Source organism: Hippocampus guttulatus, chromosome 10 (genome assembly GCF_054856545.1).
Source record: "Hippocampus guttulatus isolate MCC_2025c chromosome 10, RoL_Hgut_1.0, whole genome shotgun sequence".
NCBI lineage: Eukaryota > Metazoa > Chordata > Actinopteri > Syngnathiformes > Syngnathidae > Hippocampus > Hippocampus guttulatus.
The window spans coordinates 2148866-2171403 of NC_141270.1; the positions used below are offsets into that span (position 1 = coordinate 2148866).

A 22538-nucleotide genomic window follows, 5' to 3' on the forward strand; every position below is an offset into this window, starting at 1 on the left:
ACATTCTATACGGCGAAAGCAAAACCATTCAATAACCACCTGAAAAATTAATTTCGGGCATTAATGTTTCATAAAGGCTATTTTGCTCTGTGACGCCGAGTTTGCAAGGGTCTCAGGCCTGTGCAGAAAAAGTCAAGGCCGCCCTCTAGTGGTCATCAAAGTTATCACCGGCATGCGTGAAGTCACGTGGGTGGGAAAAATCAAATGCGACTCAAATCGTGTGGTGTGTCAAGTAAAATGAGCAGTTTTATTCCATATAAATCTCTCCAAAGTAAAATAATGTGAGGTATCGTCACCATTGCTCATATCATCATCATCATCATCATAAAACAATAATAATTCCAATTGAATTCAAGCAGAAGAAACGGAACGGTGGAGACAAATGGCGAGGGCGTGCGGGTGGGGTAGGGGGGGGGGGTGTACTGGCTTTTTTTTTTCTTTAAACTTGATCTGTCATTTGGAATGTTGATGCTGAAACTTGCCTTGCCTTCACATCGCAAACTTCCTCGTCCATTCTTTGGCCATGTCGTTGTACCTGGACGTAACAGTAAAAAAAAAAAAAAAAATTGTTGAGAGAAAGAAAAAAAAAAAGAAAAGAAAAAGATTTGACCAGGCTTACTTTTGTCGGTCCGATTTGTACGTGTGCGCTATGTCGGGGACTAAAGGGTCGTCGGGGTTGGGATCGCACAGCAAAGAGCAGATGGATAACAAGACTGCAACAGGACACAACAGGACACAACAGGCACACGCGTTTACGTCAGTCAACGAGCGGGCTGATTCACATTTCAGGCATCAATTCAAGTGAAAATATAGTTCCGCAAAAATGTCGAGGAAAAAAAAAAAATATCGGTTGTTATATTTGGCCTCCGGAAAGTGAGGCGCGACAGCATGGGTCCAAGAAGGGTCCCAAAGTGCTCCAAGATGGAAGCTGAAATGGAAAACTGAAGGTTGGCTCTTAATAGGGACCTTCAAATCATTAGGCAAAGTTTATTCAGACTAAATCAACCACATTTCCTGGAAGCGCAGTGAAATATTTACACTACTCCTCAATCTTTTTGGGCCACGCCTCCCAACCCCCAGCACGCGGATCATTTCGAGAACCCTGGACTGCGCTTCCGAGCTCCGATCACGCGACTATTCTGCACGATATGAGAACATCATTGCGAGACTAATAAAGGTTTTCTTATCTTAACAATATCGATATTGTGACATTAAAAAACAAACAAACTTTTTTTCCTCTCATGCTGACAACTAAGCAAGCGCAATGCGATTCTTAGCAAATTTATTGTAATACTTTGAGATACTTTTCACCTATTAAATGGCGATGCACATTTAAGGTTGCATTCAAATTCCGATCAAAGCATCTCGATGCATATGAAATTTATACTGCGCGTCTTGGCAACATACAAAATGCATTGGCCCATTCTGTTGGTATGTCATGCCTTCAAACGGCATTCTCATGCATGGGTGTGTGCTCGGTGAAATGACCCTCAAAGTGGAATGAACCTCGCGTTACTTCATGCTGTAAACGCAGCCGCCTTGTACCGAAATGATAAACAATTGAATTAGAACTGGGCAATTGAATCTGCAGCATCAACCCAGCCTGAATTCACGTCTTATAAAAAAAAAAAAAATCAACATACCTTTTGATACGGTAAGGGCAGGCGACCACTGCGACCTCAGTATGTCCAGGCAGATGCTACCGTTGCTGTTTATATTTGGATGATAGATTTTTGTGGTAAACGCCACCTTGTGGGGGAGGCACAAATGAAGAGAAACACAACGCAACGGTTAAATGGCTTCATGTTTAGCATGCAAGTGTGACACTGGATCCTCCCGTCAAACGGTTGATACGGTGCGCGTCGGGAGGAATTGACTTTGCTGACGCGAGCGTAGCTCGGCAGCTTGGTTGGGGATAACGATGAAGCGCCGCTTCCACGAGGGAAAACAGAAACCATGCCGTCTCCCTTGGGGCTCGTGCGTATGCTTTCACAGTTTGCGGTTGCCTTTTCAGAAACGGGGGGGGGCTCTGAATGACGCTGCCCCCAGTTGTCGAGGTAACAAAAGCCGGCCTTCGCCATTGGCCCGGCAGCATATGGGGCGGGCTTGCTTGCTTTTTGCAAGGCGCACTCTCAGAAAATAATCATGAGGAATCAGCAAGACAAAAACAGGGCAACGTTAAAGCGCTCCATTTCTTTGATATTGTACCTGGGAAGTGTTTTGAATTGTGAATAAAAAGCAGCGGGAGTGGAATGTTCCAACTGTCAAACGGACCAACATTTTCACAACAGCATCCATCAAACAAGTGCAGAAACTCGTGAGATCAAAATAACTTAAAACGGTGCCAGTGAATTTAAGGCGGGATTTATCGAGGTGACATTTTGACCTTCGCGCAGATTCATCCGGTTTCCATTTTTTTCCTGGGGAGAAAAATAGCTTTGAAATCCAGTACGTGATTGTGTTAAGACATTTGAGGTTTCACGGTGCCTGCACTCGATTCCCAACATCATAAAGACTGGTTGGAAGCTCGCGGCGAAATCTGCGAGATGGGAAAACATACCTTGGGGGGTTTGAAGGGATAGTCGGTGGGGAAATGCACAGAAAGGAAGAAAACCCCTCCATTGTACGGGCTGTCATTCTAAGATGGAGAGAGAAAACAACCATGGTAGACTGAACAAAGACGGCATGGAGATAGACATAAAAAAAAATAAAAAATATCTCAACAATGTCACATGTTCGACTGCCCCAGAGTGTGACAGGCTAAACTTTTTAAAACAGGAAATAAGGGTGTGCTGCAAACTAGTCAACATAATGCTCTATTGTCGACACATCCAGAAGCAGCACGCCAAAAAGAAATGCAGGAAACACAAAGGAAAAAATAAATAAATCTAGAAAAAGCTCACCGGTCCTGTGATGCTGGCTTGCCAATGGAACACTACAAAAAAAAAAAACACAAAAAAACCCCCCAAAAGGTTATTAACATTGCAAGTCAAGTTCTTTCTGAAACGGTGTATATGAATGCCCAGAGGTTCTGCTACAGTTGGAAAAAGGTCCGGAATTTACAGAAGACATCAAAAGACACCATATCAATATGCAAATCCGCTCGAGAGGAACTGCAGCCTTGTAGCAATTCCAGTCAACCCCGCCTACTTGCACTTTTGATTCTCTAGGACCTAACCATCAAAGTATTTGCCAGAAAACTATTTGATATTTTTTGCTGCATTGTGAAACGCCACACCGCGTTGGCCACTTGCTGATCGCCAAGTGGCTTGACCTCATACAACAGCAGCATGGAAGATTCTAGTTGAGCTCCAAACAAGAAGTCGAGGTATCTCGTCGGGTTTCTGCCCGAGACAGCGATCTCGTCTTCGTCACGAACGCCAGCGAAGGGCGAGACCTCACTGTTGCATGTTTCCAGGATTCTATGTCAATAGGATCATGGGAAGAATTCCATCGGATTTGGACGATCAATGATATCTAGGAGCTTTTCGGTGGTGCCCATGACAAATCATTTGACAAAAACAACCAGGGTTGTTTATCTTTAAGGGTTTGACACTCATCGTATTCTTTTAGGGTTCCTAATTCCAACACACTTAAGACGTCTGCCATGCAGCAACGATGACAATGAAAATGAAAATGAAAATAAGATGACGGCGCCGTCCACTCACTGTCATCTCCGACCGGTCCCGCCGAACACGATGCAGGAGGGTCCCGCTTCAAGTCAAACAATTCCTACACCAAAACACAATTAAAGAAGCATTTCTGGTATCAGTTTCGGGATTGAGTTTGTGCTTGTTGCGTATGCGGGTAAGCAACGATGAAAAGCAAACATGTTCAAGTGAACACGCCTTAAACCTTTTTTGCTAGGCCAACTTTGAGCTAGCCGCGAAGTTAGCTTACTCGCGTTGAAATGAAACCACTTAGTATAAATCGTTCCGATTGTAACGTCAGCACCATTCGCGTCGACTTTGGCTCTCATTTTTTTTAAAATAAAAGCTGAATCCATCCACTTGAATGTTTATATTAAACTAGTTTGCAAACAAGGCGTTAAGACCGGCCGGCGCGATGGCTGTTTTCGATACATCACAAGTGATACGGCCAAACTCACCTTCTTTATTCTTTTCAAAGCCATGACAAGTCTAAAGTGTAGCTTACGGGAGAGTGTGGTGGCAAACGGCAAACGGACAACGAGCAAACAAGATTACTCGGCACCAGATGTTTAGTATTTAAAGAGCAAACTGGTTCTCTATTGTTTCCGCGTTTACTTTTTTTTGTGTTGAGCTCGGTGCATTGTGGGAATTGTAGTTGCTGCGAAAGCCCCTCTTAAAGGGACCACACTCGAAAGACTTCTTCGCCATGACGTCACACGTACTTTCGGGTAACAAGGCAAAAAGTAAGAAGTATGTTGCAATAAAACTACTCTTACAATTTATCCCCAAAGTTACTTACGTAAATGTAACGGAATAAACGGAGCTTCTTACGACCCATCTTAGGTAAGTGAAAGCTATTTCTGCCAAAAGTATTACCCTGGCAGCGGATTGTTTACAATGGTCCAAACATTCAAACCATGAGAAAAATGACCCTGACTCACATGTAAAGGGCGGGTGAGGTAGACATTTTTATGATGTACAAGCTGAAGTGGCGAGGTGCTCCGTCGCTTTCTGGCTTTGCGCTTGGTCATGCACTGAAACAGCCACGACAGCCCGAGGTGCTCTTTAAAATTTGATGCTTTGGCCTAAAATACCCGTCGTGATGAATGCTTGACCTTTGAATACAGATCTCTGATAACGCTTTAAAAACAAACGCGCTTTCACAGGATTGCATTCAACTTTCAAGACTAAAACGACTTGCACAATCTCACCAAATCAAATGTTTATGGACAATTCTATATTTACAAAGATAACAATGAGGACAAAGGGGTCGATTTGACCCGGCTATGCTCAATGTGTCCAAAGCATCCCGAGAAACATTGTTGGAGCTCATTACTAACCGTTTTCATTGCAAATGTGTCAAAATGAATCGTTTCTTACTGTCTGTTGCCAAGTTTCATAAGCGGAAAGGCTTGTTGCTCTTCAACTTGAAAGTGGGTCATTTTGACCCACAACATAACAGGAGGGTTAAGTCAATGAAGTCCCCACTGAAGGTCCCGGTACCACCTATGGCCCATTTTGACCAACAATGTACTGCCAACTCCTCGTCTGTGTGCCCATCCGTGATAAAATAAATAAATCACAGGGTGAGCTGAATATTCAGGTCCACCTGCCCTAAATCGCAAATCCAAAGAGAGCAAAGGGGACGAGAGGACAGGAAACAAACACGAGCGCTAGCTACGAAGAGGAGGTCACATCTGCAATGTTTCATGCTTCAACTGCGCTGCTGAGCCCGAACGGAATGACATCCTTACCGTTTGTTACCACCGCATTCATTCACACGGAATCAAAACGGTGCATAGGCAAATTCCTAATATCTTCTCAACATAACCAGGGTCTGTCACTGCTTTGAGTATTAGTCGAAAAAAAAGTGGTATGGCACATCCCCAGAACTAAACTAAAGTCCACGAGCTTAATACTAACAAATGGGAAATTCTTTATCCATCCATCCATCCATTTTCGGATCTGTTTTATCTTCACAAGGGTCGCGGGGCATGCTGGAGCCCATCCCGGCTGTCTTCGGGCAGTAGGCGGGGGACACTCCGAACCGGTTGCCAGCCAATCGCAGGGTGGAAATTTGATTTTGTATATATATATGGAGAGAGAGAGAGAGAGAGAGAGAGAGAGAAATCAATAAAACAAAACAAAAAACGTTATTTGTAGGCTTAGTAAATCATTTTGGAATGAGAGAAATTTGATCATTTCATATGGTCCACCTAAATCTTTGATACCTAATATTTCGAAGCACACTGATTGAGATTTTTTTTTTTTTCATTTTTAAGGTCCAACCTACTGTTGTTTGCGTGACGAGCAATTTGTAGTTCAAACGAACACGTCGACGACTTTCTATAAACGCGCTGGAGGTCGATTCTATTCGGGAACTCAGCGTTCCTCAAAACGGGCCTCAACTTATTCCGCGCACGCGATTGGTCCCGGATCGATGCGCGTCCACGGCGCGGCGAGGGTGCGCGCCTGCTTGCTTGCTCGGCAGCATAGGGAGGAAGGAGCGCGGCGAGTGTCGGCGAGCAAAAGAGCGAGACGGGGAGCGAGTCGCCCGCCGAATGTCCGCCTCCCGGAGCCACCGATGAGCCCGCCTCGCCTTCCTCGGCGCGCCGCTTGACAACGCTCGAGGCCAGCTGGGTCCACGGCGTCCGCGCACGTCCCGATCCACGGGTCCCACCAGCCTTGGGGGTGGGGGGTGGTGGCTGCGCTTTTTTTCAGGTGAACAACCCCCCCCCTCCCCGCTCGCACTCCCCATACACACCGCCGACTGTCCTCGTCTTTCTCCTCGCTTGCTTTTATTTGTTGTTGTCTTGTCTTGTTGTGTGTTTACGCGCGGACGAGGGGCGTTGTTGATCGCTGTCCAAGGTGCTGCCCGAGACACACAAGGCGGCCTCGTGCACGAGCAGCTCGCATGCATGCGCCACTTCGTGCTTTCTTGCATTCTTTCTTTTCGGGTTTTTTTTTTCATGCAAGCATGTATTTATGCATGCACGCGACGTAAGTGGAGGAGAAGGGAGGAGGGGGCTATTTCATGTTGTGTGCGGGGGGGATAAATAACGGCAATGACGACGGAACGCTCCATTTGGCTGCGTGAGCCCCCGAGTGGCTGCTGTGTCTTAGCTGCATTGTGGAGGACCTCCTCCAGGGACGGTGTGCTGTTCCGACTGCATCTGCCTACAGTCGGTTGCTCTCATCTTCGGCCGAGACATTTTGACGGTGCGTCCCCAACATCGGGCAAAAATACCAAATGACTGTTCATCGGTGTGTCACAATGTGGCGCATTCGTCCGACCTCCGCGCAGGCCGCCGGGGCTCACATCACACTCGGCGACGGTGTGAATGTCAGTGGGAATGTTTGTCTCTTTACGTCCCGTATGACTGACAAGCGACCAATCCGGGGCGTCGTCGGCTTTTCGCCCGATGTCGGCTACAGCTCCCCTGTGACCCCCCCAACACGATAAGCGGTGCGGAATATGGCCCAGTTGCGGATTATTTTTGAATTTCCGCTTTATTTGTCATTTCTGGGCTGCTATGTTCCGGCAAAACCCCGTCGAAATTGGAATTGGTGTCAAGGAAGTAAGATGACGTGATGCATCTCTCCGGAGAGACACGCTTGGCGCTTGTCGTGTCGAAGCCAAGTTTAGCCTGGGTTGTTCGAGGCGGCTTGTACACATGCACCAACTTTTTCTAAATCAAATCATCGGCGAGCCTTTTATTTTTTTTTAGATGAGTTTGAACTTAGTTTGAAGTTGTAATATCACCATCTACCACTAGATGGCACACGTGGCTTTTTTTGCACTTTACACTCCAACCTGTTTGACCGATTTGGAATGACATAGAACGTAGAACCTGAATAATATAAATATTTTGAGTTGATTTTTGGGGAAAAATGCACAAGATTAGTTGCACCAAATGTTTTGTTGAGCATTCTTGTGCGATCCCTGAATGGTAATTTTTATGCTTTTATGCAGCGTATACTATTTACGTTTTTCTCAAAAAGGCATGTGCATTGGTTGCTCACCTTAAGCAGGGGGCGGGGGGGGGGGGTAAAGTGATAGTTTCTCAAGTATTCCTGGCAACGCCTCTGTTGCCGGGTTGAATGAAGAAAGCTGATTCCACAGGCAGAAGCTGAGCTCGGGAGGAAAAACAAAACAAAAAACAAACGACCTGAAAGACAAAAGCATTTTCGCTTGCGGCGACAGCACTTTAGCACACAAAACTCAACGCAGCTCTGCTTACCTCTTGGCTTTGATGTGGCGGCATCCTGCAAAGTAGCTTATTTCATCTTGAGTCACAAGACGGTCATTTTCGACACTCGCATCCGGAACGGGGTCACAGCGGGGGTGCTGGAGCCTCTCCCAGATGACGGACGACACCTTGAATTGGTCGGGCGCTTCAATGGAAGAGTCCTTTTTGGCATATGACGTGTACAACCATACATGTCCTGGTTTAAGAATTTAGAACCTCGGGTGCTGACCTGCATGCTGGGAATGTAAACAAAGCAGGAAGAACGCTCTGCAAGAAGGACCCCGTGGGAAGACTTCTCGTGCTAGATTACATTTCCTCCCTGAAATTTGGCCTCCTCCTCCAAAAATGGACCTGACAATTTTTGGGTTAAAAAAAAAAAAAAAGAATCACCATCCTTGTCAAGACCATGCGGGATGTGAACAGGTGCACAAGCAGCAAAGAGAGCAGCACATTTGTTCGGCGAGTAAATGTCAAATATGTTTAAACAGGATCCGGTAAGAGCAAGACGGGCCTTTTGGCACCATTGTCCCGCCGACAGACTCCAATATCCGTTCTGTCCGTCGCAGGAGCACCTGACATTTCCTGCGGAAGAGCGGCTTATACCGGACCATGGCGCAGACCAACAGCGGCGGGCAGGGGACCAACGGGGTAGCGGACGAGTCCCCCAACATGATCGTTTACAGAAAGGTACGTTCAGCGATCCCATCTGCGCTTTCGACGTCTGCCCGACGCTTGTGTGCCGTGCGTGTGCCGTTTGCCCTCCCCCGACCGAGCGTGCTCAAAGCCGCCCAACTGCAAAACGAATCACACAGCGAAAAGAATGACAGACATTGTGTATTTAAATGCAAAGACAAACTTTGTTCTAGAAAGATCGCCAGCGCTAATGCTAACGTCAACGTATAATCCCACTGACAGGCTAAAAAAAAAGTTAGCATGGCATTCCGGGAGTGATATATATATACTCGACAATACTCAAAAGGCATATTTTCATCATAATCTGTGAAAATAGATTTTTGCTAATCAAGCTCGAGCACAAATTTCTTCTACTCTTCTTACTATTGATGTTAGTGTGTAGGAGTTGAGATGGGATCAACATCATTTCAGGAAATAGATATTTTTTGCGAGTACTTTTTCTTGGTTGTTGGTGTGTCGAGAGCTTCTTTTAATGTAAAATGTGTGCTTTGGCTGATGAGAGAATAATGTAAAAAAAAAAATCCAATAAATTGGGGGGGGGGGACACCCTGTATATGTATGTCCTGATCTTATCTCTTGTTATATATTATTGATACAGCAGCATCCAATATTGGTGCCTTGGATTCCTATTCGTCCATCTGCTGCAGATGTGTTTTGTTTTTGTTTTTATCCCCGCCCCCCGTCATTTTGTGCGATTGCAACAGTACTCTGCTTTTTCCAAAAGAGTGCTCCTAATTTTGGGGGGGGGGGGGGGGTACAGCGTATGGCGATATCATCTGATGAGGTGTGCAGCGACTGTTTGGACAGGAGCTGGCATCGTTAACAATATCGGTTGAAGGCATTTTTGTCTGCATTCATGGAGGGGAAGTGGCACCGGCAGAATGTGAGCACGTTAGTGGAGTATATTTGGAGGATGGACAAAAAAAAAAAAAAGGGGAGGGAGTAACAAGACAACTTAATCCAACCCTGCTTCACACATCAAACACATCCATGAACCCATTAAGGTCTGATGCAACATTCACACAGTGCACTTGATTGCATTTATTCATTTGTTTTTTTTTTAAACATGTTCCTGAACACGAAGGCAAATGGCACGCCGTGAAATCCCGTTTTAAATTCTGCATGCGTATATGTCCGGTTGGCAAAGAAAGAGGATTTTGGGTGGAGCCTTAATTGGAAGATAAAATGTTTAAAACTCGAGGCGGGATTCTAATTTTAACACCTGTAATGTGACATAAAGATGGACGAGCGTGCGCACGCTGCTCATTTGATCGCAATCTTTTGATGCGTTGACGATGAAACCATTTGTGGAAATTGCTTCCCTGCCAACAGGAGAGGCTTCTGTTCCCCAGTGGCCCAGACTTTATTAGCCACAAAAAGATAACAAAAAAAAAGGAAAAAGGGGGGTGGGGGCTGATCCATTTTAGTCTCCTACTCGCTGGCGTGTAAAAGCATGAAGCCAAATTCACTTAGCCTTGATGCTAGGCTCCCATAATCAAGTGCGAGCCGCAGTATTACAGCCTTCGCTCTGCGCGAGAACATGTAGCGCTGCCCGATGGGCCGTTTGACGATTTGCTTCACGTTCAGGTGCAGCCATAAAGTGAACATTTTCTCATTTTACTTGCGCACGAGTCAGGCGTGCAGTCAATTTTCGCCATTTCGCCCGCTTCACCGTTCGGTGAGCGCCACCGTTCCATCCGCTCCCGCGCGGAGGGAAGCGGATGCGCTTAGCATGATACCGTAGTTTGCCGCTTTTTTTTCCCCCCACTAATAGCACTTGCGTGCCAGTGCGATATCATTGCCGGGGTGGGACAGGATTTGGTGGGCTAGTGGCACACAAAAAAGCATTTGCTGCCTTGAGTCATCATCTTCAAGAAGTAACCAAAGAAAAGTGACAGGCTCAGGTTGGTTCACATCCTGAGCCAACAGTAAATTTGGCACGAAACTGGATGGATTTGACTCGAGAAGATGTTTACTGTGGTCCATCCATGATCTGAAGCGCTTTCTCTTCACGAGTGTGGGGCTCCCCCTAGTGGTACGTCAGAGTAAGCACGTCCTCGATGCCGACTGGCTGTCGCCGAAGACGGACGGCTGACCGGGCCGGCCTGGAATAATGATAAATATGATGACCGACGGGTTAACGTGCCCATCTAAGTAGACGTACAGACATTTTCACTCACGGAAAGCAGCACTTCAAATAATCAGCGTGCCATACAGGTGCAAATATCCCAGCAACCACTGCATCAACTTCAGCTTACTGCCTTCAGCGGGCGCCGATCTGTGCGTTTTCAGCAAAGTCATTGCAGCTCTGCTTACCTTTTGGCTTGGGTTTTTCCAGACTGCGTGGTCCGTGTGGCCACGTCTTGAAATTGTCAGATTTTCGCAGGCCTGGCTGCCAAGTGGGCGGTCGATTGCCGAGGATTGAGAACGGCTCGTTCACTGGCACACGTTCAGAAAGAATGACAGATAACAAAAGAATTGCTTGGCTGTTAAATTATAAGCAATCACTCCTCAAACGGAAAGCTCAGCCGAAACAAAAGCATCCTCTCGTCCGCTTTTTTTTGGGGGGGGGGGGGGGGGGGGGTCCTCAAAAAAAGCGTCATGCTTTCACACACAACCTGCCTCTTTGCTTCGAGCAGACCTTTGTTCTGGCGCGCACTTTCCTGACCTACATACACGGCCCCGCGAAAGGGAAAAGGCCCGTGACGGCAGCCAGGATGAAAACGCCGCTTCTGGAATGACTTTGGGTCAAACTTCAATGGGAAGGGGTCTCGGGTCAGGCGGATGACGGGTGCTTTTCGAATGCAGGTCGAGGCGGCGACCCGCTACGACTGGGCCGTGCCATCTGCGAAAAAAAAAAAAAAAAAAAGCATTTTTAAGTGGAGAGAGAGAGAGCGCGAGATCCTTTGATCGGCGACGTCTCTTCTGCGTTCTTGTCATAAACTCGCTGTGTAAACACCGCGGTCAATGTTGATATTAGCACGCTCTCGTCTCCTCAATAGTTACCGTTGGGAGTTGCGTAACAAGAGCACAGGGAGTTCTCTGGTTCAGGACAGTACATGCCAGTTAAAAGAAGTGCTTCAAACTGAGCCCCCGTAAGCTGCATCCACGGGATGGACGGACAAGGGGCCAAGTTGACCTGCTGACCTTGGAGACCAGTACCGTAGCCAAGAGTCCCAACACCGTCCACAATACAGGACCTGTTTTGCACAATTAGAGAAAAAAAAATAATAAAACACCTCAACACAATAGTGTGCATGGTTCTCATACTGAGAGGAAAAAATAAACTCACAGCTTTGCAACAAAAAAAAAATCGCTAAATTAGCTAATGAGAACTGATGACTGCACTTCACCTCCAGTAAACGCGTCGTTTCAGACGCGCCCCCTGTTGTGTCCCCGTTTTGTTTTTCTTCTGCCTTGCCGTCTGAGTCCCCACGTTCGCAATCCCAATCGCCTCCATTTCTTTCTCTTCAAGACCCGCCGCACACCGAGCAACATGGCCCAACGCGGCCAAAATGGGCAACAGTAAACAAAATTACAGTCGGTGACTCATAACCCTCACCCTGGCAATTGACCTTTGCAAATGCCAACTCGCCGCGATGGAAAATCTGTGACACCACCGCCCCGCCCCCTTTGGTCTTCTAATAGCTAAACACTGAGGCACCACATGTACTGTAGTGTATTGTTTTTAACAAACCACGAACATTGCGAGACGATTAAGTAAGAAGCAGACTGCCCCGACTGCTGTAGCTACAGTATACCATCAAAATACAAAGAGAGGAAATGAGTGAGAGCGCAAGAGAGAGTGTGTGTGTGTGTGTGTGAATATTTGAGAGGCTACTTGCAATGATTGCCCCGTTCAATCATTCACAAAGACTCTCCACGCTTCACTTTTTAGCCATAGGGGCATGATTGTAAAACACGCTTCATAGATAAATGAATGGCTTGGCGGCAGGACAGCCAAACTCTCCAGGATACCCCCCCCCTCCTGCCACCCCAAAGAAATCTAGAGAGATGTAAACCCCCCCACCCCCCCAGCCCCTAGCGCATGTGTGTGTCCAATCTCGTGTGCGTGGCATGAATAATATGGCGACGCATGCATGAACATGGCGGCGCGTAGCGTGATGTCGGGCCAACGCTGCCAAGAGAGCGAGCTGAATTTTTCATGCAAGCCTAAAAACACAAGTTCACCGCCACTACACGAGAGGTGGGGGGGGGACAGGACATCGGAGCTCGCCGGCCGGGGCCTTTTTGTGTGCCGCGCGACACGCAGCGTCAACTATAGATCTTTTTTAATACGGCGTTACTTGCCAGTGTCTTGCGACGACGCGGCAGCACAAAGGCTGAAAGAGCAGAACGGCGCCGCCCTTTGCGGCCGTTCGCACTTGACGCTTTTCATGTCCAATCGTGACAAGTGAGGATCGGTGCAGTTGTGAATCAAAATGTATTGCGCAAATGCGAAGAGCATTTGTTGTGCTGCAAAAAAATAGGAATCCTTTGTTGTGCGGTATTGTTATTTTTATTCTGCTTCTGCTGTTATTTTGAACCCGGACTTCAAAACACAATTTCTTCCGATTTATTTCTGTTGTTGCGACCTTCGACTTTTCCCCGTCAGTGGCCGCCTTCCGCCGAAATCCACCCGCGAGTTGACGTCCCCCGCGCATTAACAAGCGCGGGGGGACGTCTTCCATTTCCTTTCTATTGTTTTTAATCTTTCAATTTTTGTCAACAGCGTCTCCGAAGATGGCCATTTTCCCCAGGGGAATGGCAATCCGGCGCCGCGCTGAAACGCACCATTATCCCGTCAAGTGTCTGACTGCCGAGCCGCCGGTCCACTCATATTTACATCTCGGCTGCCACTAAAATGTTCTCCCGGCAGCCACTTTGGCTATTGTCTCGGTTGCGGATCCATTAATCCGCAACTGTACCGACGCTGCTTTTTGTTCCAAGCGCCGGTATTTCGCGCCGCTATTATTCTCTCCGATCCGTGGAGGAAAGTGTCCTGTTTTGCATAGCGGGGCTTACACGCGTGTCAATATGGATCGCTTTTTGACGTAAGCGCTCCCCCGGTGACACGCTGGCTTTGCAGCAAATGAGGTAAAAAGGGAGTGCGCGGCTCTGTGATTTCTCTTGTTTCTCTTCTCCCTCGGAGCGCTTGAGAAGACGCAGTCACGTCGGCAGCATGTAACCTTGCATTCAATAGAATTACTGTTGTTATTATTATTATTATTTTTTTTTTAACGGGTGGCAAAGGCCCGATTCGAATCAACACACCTTCCATCCGGACGCCTCGTCGTAAAAGCTAGCGCCGTCATCAGCGAACGTGATCGGGTTTGAATGTATCGCATGACCTGAACGTTGGTCTTACGTTTTCGATAGCGCATATTCGAAGTCAATGGTGGGCGGTCTGAAATGCTTCACGTAAGCGTTGGAATAAAAAAAAAAAAAAAAGCTTCATTGTCGCATAACATCAGATCACTCGTCACCAAGATTCGCATGGACATTTTGACTGATGCCCACTTCAACCTCTGTAGAAAGATGAGAAGGATCGCCTTTATGCATAGGTGTCAAACTCAAGGCCCGGGGGGGGGGGGGGGGGCTTGAGTTTGTCCACAATCATTTTGCAGAACAGCGATCGTAGTTTTCTGATATATGAAGCGACGTTGAAGTTTTTCGATAAAAAGGAAAACACCTCCCGGCCATTAAATCCAAAACATCACGTGGCTGATGGTTGGACTATTTCCAGAGGACGAAGTGGGCATCGGTAGAAAATTCCGCATACATTTTGGTGATGATTGATCGCAAATGTTTTCAAACTTTACGTTTTTCAGAAACGTCCAAAACACCGGAGGCAGCTGTTTGGATATTTTCGGAGGGCTCCCTTTTTAATATTTTTCGTCCAGATGGGCAAACTATCAGATTCGATAATAATAACCGTGATGGTAAAACAGAACAAAGCCTAGGTATGTATGATTTGACACGCTGGTGACGATCGACCGATCCAAAATCTCGGAGATAAAAAAAAAAAAAAAAAGAAAAGACTTGAGCCGCCGTGAACATTGAAGGAACCAGACAAGAGTGCAAATAGTAATAAAATGAAGAAGGCCTCGCAGTGAAATCACATACGATGTCATCAGCGCCGCCCGCCTTAAGTGATTGTCTGATGGGAGCGCCTCTTCCTGCCGGTGAACTGGATTATTACATTATTTATTCGATGCCGCCTTGCTCATACCCCCCCCCCCAAAAAAGTCATCTTGTATTCTCTCTGGCGAGATCAGAACCAGCATAAAGACGCCACGGGTCATGCGACGCGTCTTCATGGAGAAGGCAGCCGCATACAGCCAAACTTCCTTTATGTTCGACAAAGATGGCGGTTGATGCTTTTGGAGTGACTGTGTAGCAACCCCCCCCCCCCCCCCCCCACTGGTGAGACTCACTAATGAAGCAAGAAATAAACGGAATTAACAAGCGAGGCAAAAAGGTATTAGTGCGTGCTATTGATCTGACGATTGACTTGGCGGTCAACCGGTGTAAAGTTTGTTCCGTCGAGATTTTGCCTCACCCCTGCATTGCTTGCAACACAGCCGAGATCCGGCATCGATGGATCGCGCGCGACTCCAGCCCTTCGTCGATGCATAAATTCAGCGCGCGGCTTCTCGATAGGACGCCTCGCCGTCATCCGCATCTGTCGTAGCTACGCTGCGTTTCCCTATAACGTCGCTTTTTAACCACCCTCGATTGTGCACAAGGCATGAAAGTGGAGATTGGCGAGATTGACGGGGGTTTTTTTTGCCCGTCTCCCTCAATCTATAACCAGAAGATTAGGAAACGGAGAAAGATGGAGGGCGGGTGAGGTGGGCTGACCTATAATTACAAGATTAGAGAGAAATCTTTTGTACATCTGCTCCCCGTGTGGGCAAACACGCATGTTACCGCGGCTGCGAGTGCAAATTATCGAAGCGCGCGTCGCCATGGCCCCCGCGTGGACGATTGGCTCTCGACTTTGTAATCCATCGTGTCCATATTTGCGGCGGTCAATACCTAAATACCAATTAGAGGGGCGGGCGTCGCACGTGCCCGCCACAGTCAATAGTGGCCACAGTAGGAGATCATCCACTGGTCGGCCCAGCGTCGGCGGCTATATGTCGTTTTCGAGGCGTTCAACTGTGAACTCTCTGAAGATGAAGCAACGAAAATAATGAACAACCGGCGAGACAAAAGATTCACACTTTGCGCCGTGTGAAGTGGCGATCAAAGTGAGTTAATTAACAGTTGGAACATTCGGCAGTCGCGTTAGTGTCGACTCAAGCTAACCACGATTAGTATTAAGATGAAAAAAAAAAAAAAAACAATCCTGAAGTGGGTACGATCTAATTTATATGCTTGTAGAGGAGTACTTCTACTATCGGTGCAAATAGCGAACATCCGCATGCAACTGATGCCTAATTTTATTTTATTTTTGGGGGGGGGGGTGGATGTTGACCACTCCCCCCCACCCCCGCCCCCCCCCATTCCACTGCCCCAAAATATTTGAAAAATATATTGACAGTCTGAATAACAGCCTCACATCAAAGCCAAAAGGTAAGCAGAGCTGCAGTGCGTTGTTCGATGCAAGGATTAGCCTTCGCGAGCGGTGTTAGCTTCCGTTCCGCGGCACATACTTGCTCAGTGAAGTTGGCGACACTTGGAGGGCTGCTTGAGTTGAGTGAATTCCATCTGCCACATACACACAGTATAGTGTAAGAACTGTGTGTGTGTGTGTGTAAAATACAAAAAAAAATTGTCTTGAAAGGTGTCCACAGTTTGTACACTGTGGCTCACATTCACCTTCATTCCGTGATTCTAAAATGATTCTAATTGCGATTTTTGCAACTGCTGTCGTGATCAACCGAGAGAGAGAAAAAAGAAGAAAAAAAGGGACTTATTGGATCGGTGCCTGCGTCACAAGGCACTCGAAAAGTGCACCAGGGTTAACGGCACTGGACGTGATGAAAGGAGCTATTGAACCATCCCTGGAAGAGAGTGCTATTGATTGCTCCATCTTCCCATCTGCAAAAAAAAAAAAAAATTCAAATACAGAAAACAATGACGACTTTCCCACCTTGTCTAAATTATTCCTTGACATTTCCTTCTGGGCCCGACGGCTCGAGCTGCAAGTAATGTTTACGATTCGACGTGATCAAATATAAAGTTTGGCCTCTCGACAGAGGATCGCCACCAAGCGAGAAATCCCATCAGCGCACCACCTTTGCTTGGCGATCGATGATCGCGTAAGGACGGATGAAGCGGATTGTCTTGGTGAAAATACGGGAATTTTTCTAATGGCGATATCTCAGTTTGAGCTGCCACGTGTCAAGGCAGCGAAGACACGGGCGCTCTGTCTGCTTCTAAGGTCCCCCCCCCACACACACACACACATCCTCGCCCCCGCACCTGCCAATCGGTGTACGGCTGCCCCGGCTGGAGCCTTTTAGTCCCGTCACTTTGGATTATGTAAGGGTCGAAGTCAGCCTGGGCATTAAGATAGCGGCCGACTTGGGTCTCGCCTTTGTCTGGACATTTCATTCCGGCTCAACATTTAGGCAATGATTACAGGAAAAAAAAAAAAAAAAAACTTGTCGGCAGCTGGGAAACAAGACTCAGCTTCTTGTGTGATGATATGTACGAGGACCCAAAAAACAAAAAAAGAAGAAGAGCCACAAGTGGGGAGGACGGGGGTGGCGCGGCGCCACATCCTTAACATGTGCTCTGAAAACATGTCTGGTCAAGGGAAAGCGAAGGATGAAATTGTCTCTCACTTTCGACGTTGGCGGCACTGGCCGTTGCCTATGCCGGGCTAACATTTGCTGACTCAACGTTTTCGGAGATGAAGTAGCAATGCTGCAGTTGTTCATTTCACGTCAAATGGAAGCATTTCGTAGTAATTGGGATGTTTACACCGTCTGGCATGTTTTTTTTTTTTTTTTTTACATCGGCAAATGTTCATACTGCGTCACACGTTGTAGTTGGCGGCCATTTTATCGGAAATTGTCACGATGAACGACCGACCGTTGGAAGGCGCAGATTCGTCGTGTCCTTCGCGGGACGTGGCGACGAGGTTTGACTGCAGTTTGGAGTTTACGATCGAAAGGTATCTTTTGCGTGGAGCGGTCGTGGAAGGGACGGACACTGCAATCCAGGCCGAAGTCGGCAAAACGCCGCGACCGCCCGCGTCCGAATGAAGCAAAACGAGCTTCTCCCGCATTGCCCACGATGAAAATGTTCAGCCAAGGAACAGCGAGCATTAACCGGAGGAAAGCGCTGCTTCTCCACTCCTGCGCCTCCGCGTACATTTCCCCGCCGCCTCACTCCATTACCAAATCCCAAATCGTATTTGCAAGCCTTCAAAAGTCAACAGCAATAAGAAATCTTGTCATCGTCTCGCCGCGCTTCATCGCCTCGCCGCCGTTTATTTTGTCAGCCGGAATCCAGGATGTCGTTTTCTTCCCACCGAGCATCCTTCTCGCGATTCTCACACGTCGGCCTGCCTCGTTCCCTCTTCCGCTGCCTTTATGCGACCCCCCCCCCCCCCCCCCCCCCCGCCGACCACACTCGTGTCCCCTTTTGGTTCATCTTCAACTCTTTGATGCCTTTGATGGTGAACTTTGTCTGCTCTTTTCACCTGTGCGCCGAAGATATGCACCTCTTGCTTTGGTGACATCCCTTCTCGTAACACCCCCCCCCCCCCCAGCCCCTCCTCACCCCACTTCGCTCTAAAACCCCGAACGCCCGCCGGTTCCGTCCTCTCACATCCCTCTCGTATCTCTTTGAAGTTGTCAGAGCCCGATTCGGAGGAGCGTGCCACTCCACTCCGCTTTTATCCTCACAAAGAGATGGCGGACGCGGTGGGGTGGGGGTTGGAGGGGGGGGGGGGGGGTGTTCAACATATTCAGACCCTGCTGCAGTACAGTCATCCCATCTCCTGTGTGAAATGATTCAACTCGTGACTCATAGCTTTATTGGGGACTTAAGTTCAACAACAACAACAACTCTGGATGTGTTATCTTTTTTTTTTTCCATTCTGCAACTGTTACCCAGAGTGGCCAACCGATTGTCTCCCCTGCAGCTTTGCACGACTCAATAAGTCGATATCCCCCCCCCCTCCCCCAAAAGAAGGAGGATTCCACTTCAGATTTGTTACATGTTAAATATTTTCTTTTTATCTTAAAACGGCTTACCTTAACCAGGCACACAAATCCACCGGGAAGGTAACTTAATTAATCGCAATTAACGCGATAATTTGACACCTCTACTCGATTGATTTTTTTTTTTTTTAAACGCTTGCTAGAGCTGAGCACTCTTAAGTGGTAGTAACAGCGTTCTGCACTCGATGGCAGACATTGCTCACTGGCGCGTCCAATCCCCAATTTTGTATTTGTGCATCAGAAAAGAAAATGGCATCTCTCCCGGTAAAAAATTGGAAGCAGATGATATTTGAGCCAAATTCAAAACGCTTGTACACCACTCGGGGGGGAAAACGTTAGCAAGGGAGCAAATATTTCACTCTCGTCAATGTTTGTTGCGGGCCGCAAACGGTTTTGACAAGAACCGTTGACACTTCGTTTGAAGTACATGATGAGTCACTAAATGTGTGTTGTCCAAAATCAAGGATACTGCATTTTTGTCAAACATCTGCTTAGGAAGTACTGAGAGTAGCACTGACCAAAAATTTTTGACCCCTCCCCCCCCCACCCCTCGAATAAATGATACGAGGCTTTTCTGCTAATGCATGCGGTATATAATTCTAGAGTCTTTTATTTAGACTCATATGCCATAAGTAAAACCTGCCTCTGTGATCTGCAATCTCTTTGATCTGCGCGGACATTATGAACGGTGACTGGCATCTCCTAATGAACCAGTTCTCCTGGATATGAACGCCGGATGGACTGATCGCATCTTTTATTGCCACCGTGCCGAAATCATTCTTATCGGAGTTTGCACAAACAAAAGGCAAGGTCAAAGTTACGATATTTGCTGTTGGAATAATTTCACAAGGTATTAATTTCCCTTGTCTGCATCGCAGCCTTATATGCGCGTGTGGATGACGACGACTGGCCGGATATTTACCGGCTGATTCCAGCTAGGCAAGGCCGACGGGGGAAGAAAAAAAAAAATCGAGCTGATTAAATTCTGGGCTCAGTCGCTTGAAATTTGATGGTATGAGAGACAAATAACAGTTTGGTCTATTTCTGTGCCGGTGCAGGCGGTTCTGCGGATGACGTGCTTTAACACATAACTGCCGTTGTCGTTAATGGCCGCTCGCACGTGGTTGTTGTTGGTGCAGTTTTTGGCAAATAGAGCGCACAATCGTGCATTGACAGCCATCTTGTGCAATGCCGGCAGGCTTGTTGCTTTTGTACAATGTTGGCAGGCTCGCATCGCGTTGCTCTTCTTGCACTTAGCGATGTTCTTGGTCACATTGCTTGTTGGCAATAATAATTGTATACACACACACACACACACACATACATACATATTCCCTACATATGGGTGAACCCGTCCTCTGCTAACTGCAGCAAATCTTAATCGATTTTCTGCTTTGCAGTGAAACCCCAGTAAATGATAAAAGCATAGCTTTGGCACCATCCTGGCATCAAGAAACAATGTTATGTGAGGGGCGAAGGACCATTTACTCAGGCCATAGCCCTGTCTAATAGTTTCAAGTTTCAGCTGACAAACATTTTTACTCACCGTGCTGCAGGATATGGATATTTTTTTAATTGAGTATCGATTGCCTTGTCAATTCTAACACCACTTTAACAACTCTACCTGAAGTCGACAGTGTTATATTAACCCTTTCATGCCCCCTCATAACATGGTACGCTGTCCCTCAAAGGGTTAATTCAGGTACAAAAGCCCTTTTTTTAAGCATAAGCTTATAAGAGCAAAACATTATTATATGTATTTATTGTAAGACTAAACAAATCTGATTTATATCCACATCGGACAGAGGCCCAGAGAGATTAGAGGGAAAAAAGCATTGTTCTTATTCACACTGCATGAAGGGAAAAGAAAAAAAAAAATCAAATGTTGAACAATGGCAAAAAAAAAAAAAAAGCAGTATAAACACAGCCTTAGATTATTTCCATTTTGCCCCAGACTTTCATCATTAGTTGGAAAAAAAAGAAGAGACATTCCAGTGCATCCATCACTTTTGTGAACTTTCAAAGCGCCGGCACGCTAGCAAGGCAGAACCCACTCCGGGAGTGACTGACATTGCCAGGTGTCCATCATCGTACAAATGTCAAAGTGGCAACATGTCCTTCTTATGCGGGTGAGCGCGCCCGAGCGGACGCCTCTCCCGTCCCGTCCCGTCCTTGTCGGGTTGCTCCAGACGAGAAACGGCAGAATGTCAGCCTGCCAGCATCCAGCTGCTTCTTTCTGATTGCTATCCAGGACACTCGCGTCTGCCGCACGTGCCAAGGAGGAATGTGGGAAATGAAGGAGGAGCTGAGGAGTACGCCCCCCCCCCACCCCCCACTCCCTCTCCGCACCTCTCGTGTCTAAAAATAGAGCGCATCGTTGCTTCTTTACTATTCCCAAGGCACCTCCGTGGACCGTTTCCAACCTCGCCCCAGTTCCCCTCCCTTCTCTGCTTTGCACTCACTCGCTTCCTTGTCATGCTCAACTCTGTTTGGGGTAAATTTGCTCCCCGGTGCCCAATGAGGAGGCTCCTCAAATGCGCAGCCAGAAACGTTGGACACTGGTAACAAGCTGACCTTGATGACGGATTCACTCGGTTTACAAGCGAATCCAGTTCCATCATCTCTGCACTTTCCTCAATAAAAATAACGACCTTAAAGGCTCCCGTGTGCAAAAATAAAACATTTGAGCGTAGATTGGCAATTGAGTGAGCGACGGGAGTCTGCAGTAGATTCACAACTCAATACAAGTGCAAAAAGAAGTTCATCGGTTTTAGTCTCCAGCTTTGAATGATAGTTTTTTCTTCCTTTTTTTTTTTTGTTCATGACTCGATTAAGCCATGACAAATGCCTCCACATTTCATTTTCCCCACCCTTCTAAACCGTTGTTACACTTTATAAATTGAAACCTTAAAAATGCCAAATGAAGAATAAATACCAAGCTGCCGATTATAGACTGTATTCAGAAATTAATGTGAGGGCGGCACGCTCTGCGTCCGACGGCGCACCAAAATGTCCACTCACTAACTGCGTTGAATTTATTTATTTTTTTTAGTTCAAAGTGGCTTACCTTGACCACAATCCCATGTCATATTGAATCCAAACGTACAATCATGGTGCATTAGTGTGTCTGGTTAAGGTAAACCATTTTAAGATTAAAAAGAATTAATTTCTTTTTACAGGTGAAATGTAAAAAAAATTAATTTCAGGACCCAGAAGTAAACCGACACATTAGGACTGACTAGAAAGAAGAATAATAGCAAGAAAACCCGCAAAATAGCCGCGATGGAGTAAAGCTGCAACGGACGAATCACAACGTAGCGAACGAACACTTCACTCACAATTATGACCGTTTTGCATTCAAAACAGCTGAAGTACATCGGCGACTGTGGCTCTCCTTTCCCACATGTGAGGGCATGACAGTAATTACACTGTGCCAAGTTCTTCCAAATGCCTGCAATAAATGCTAAATATCAGGGGGGGGAGGTGAAATATTCCGTGCAGTTTGATATTTTTGGTGCCTCCACAACACAAGCAACAGTTTCTTCTGTTTCGGGAGGGGGAACTTTTAACACTTTAGCGCCAAGTCTGAAGAAGCATCAGCGCTTCCTTTCTCTGCTAATTTCTGATGGCATGCTGTTTGAGCGATGAAATCATGGTGGGCGAGCAGGCGGGATATTGGCTTTCAGTGGATTATGTTCCCGCACATGGCCAACCTTGGCTTAGTCATCGCGCCCACTGCCCGCCCACCAAGAAGATGAGTG

General features: G+C 46.9%; 2 protein-coding genes across 5 annotated transcripts in view; one reads left to right on the forward strand and one right to left on the reverse strand.

The window, feature by feature from the left end:
- Positions 1–221: 221 nt before the first annotated feature.
- Positions 222–5791, reverse strand: LOC147198876 (ubiquitin-conjugating enzyme E2 D4-like). 2 transcript variants are annotated; one of them, XM_086121515.1, is made up of 7 exons: positions 5574–5791; positions 3669–3732; positions 2904–2935; positions 2561–2638; positions 1644–1749; positions 620–713; positions 222–535 (listed from the first exon to the last, which is right to left on the reverse strand). In XM_086121515.1, exons 1-7 carry the CDS (start codon positions 5601–5603, stop codon positions 490–492), a joined length of 450 nt encoding a protein of 149 aa, XP_085977641.1. In that variant the 5' UTR covers positions 5604–5791; the 3' UTR covers positions 222–489. The 2 variants fall into 2 exon arrangements, with proteins under 2 accessions (XP_085977641.1, XP_085977642.1); XM_086121516.1 differs by lacking the exon at positions 5574–5791 and adding an exon at positions 4109–4281.
- Positions 5792–6055: 264 nt separating this feature from the next.
- rgs7a (regulator of G protein signaling 7a) overlaps positions 6056–22538 on the forward strand; it is a 41760-nt gene continuing 25277 nt past the window's right edge. The window contains exons 1-2 of one of the 3 annotated variants that reach the window (XM_086121512.1): positions 6056–6371; positions 8467–8587. In XM_086121512.1, the coding sequence (XP_085977638.1) occupies positions 8510–8587 (78 nt within the window). In that variant the 5' untranslated portion in view covers positions 6056–6371; positions 8467–8509. The other 2 variants (XM_086121514.1, XM_086121513.1) reach the window with 2 other exon arrangements.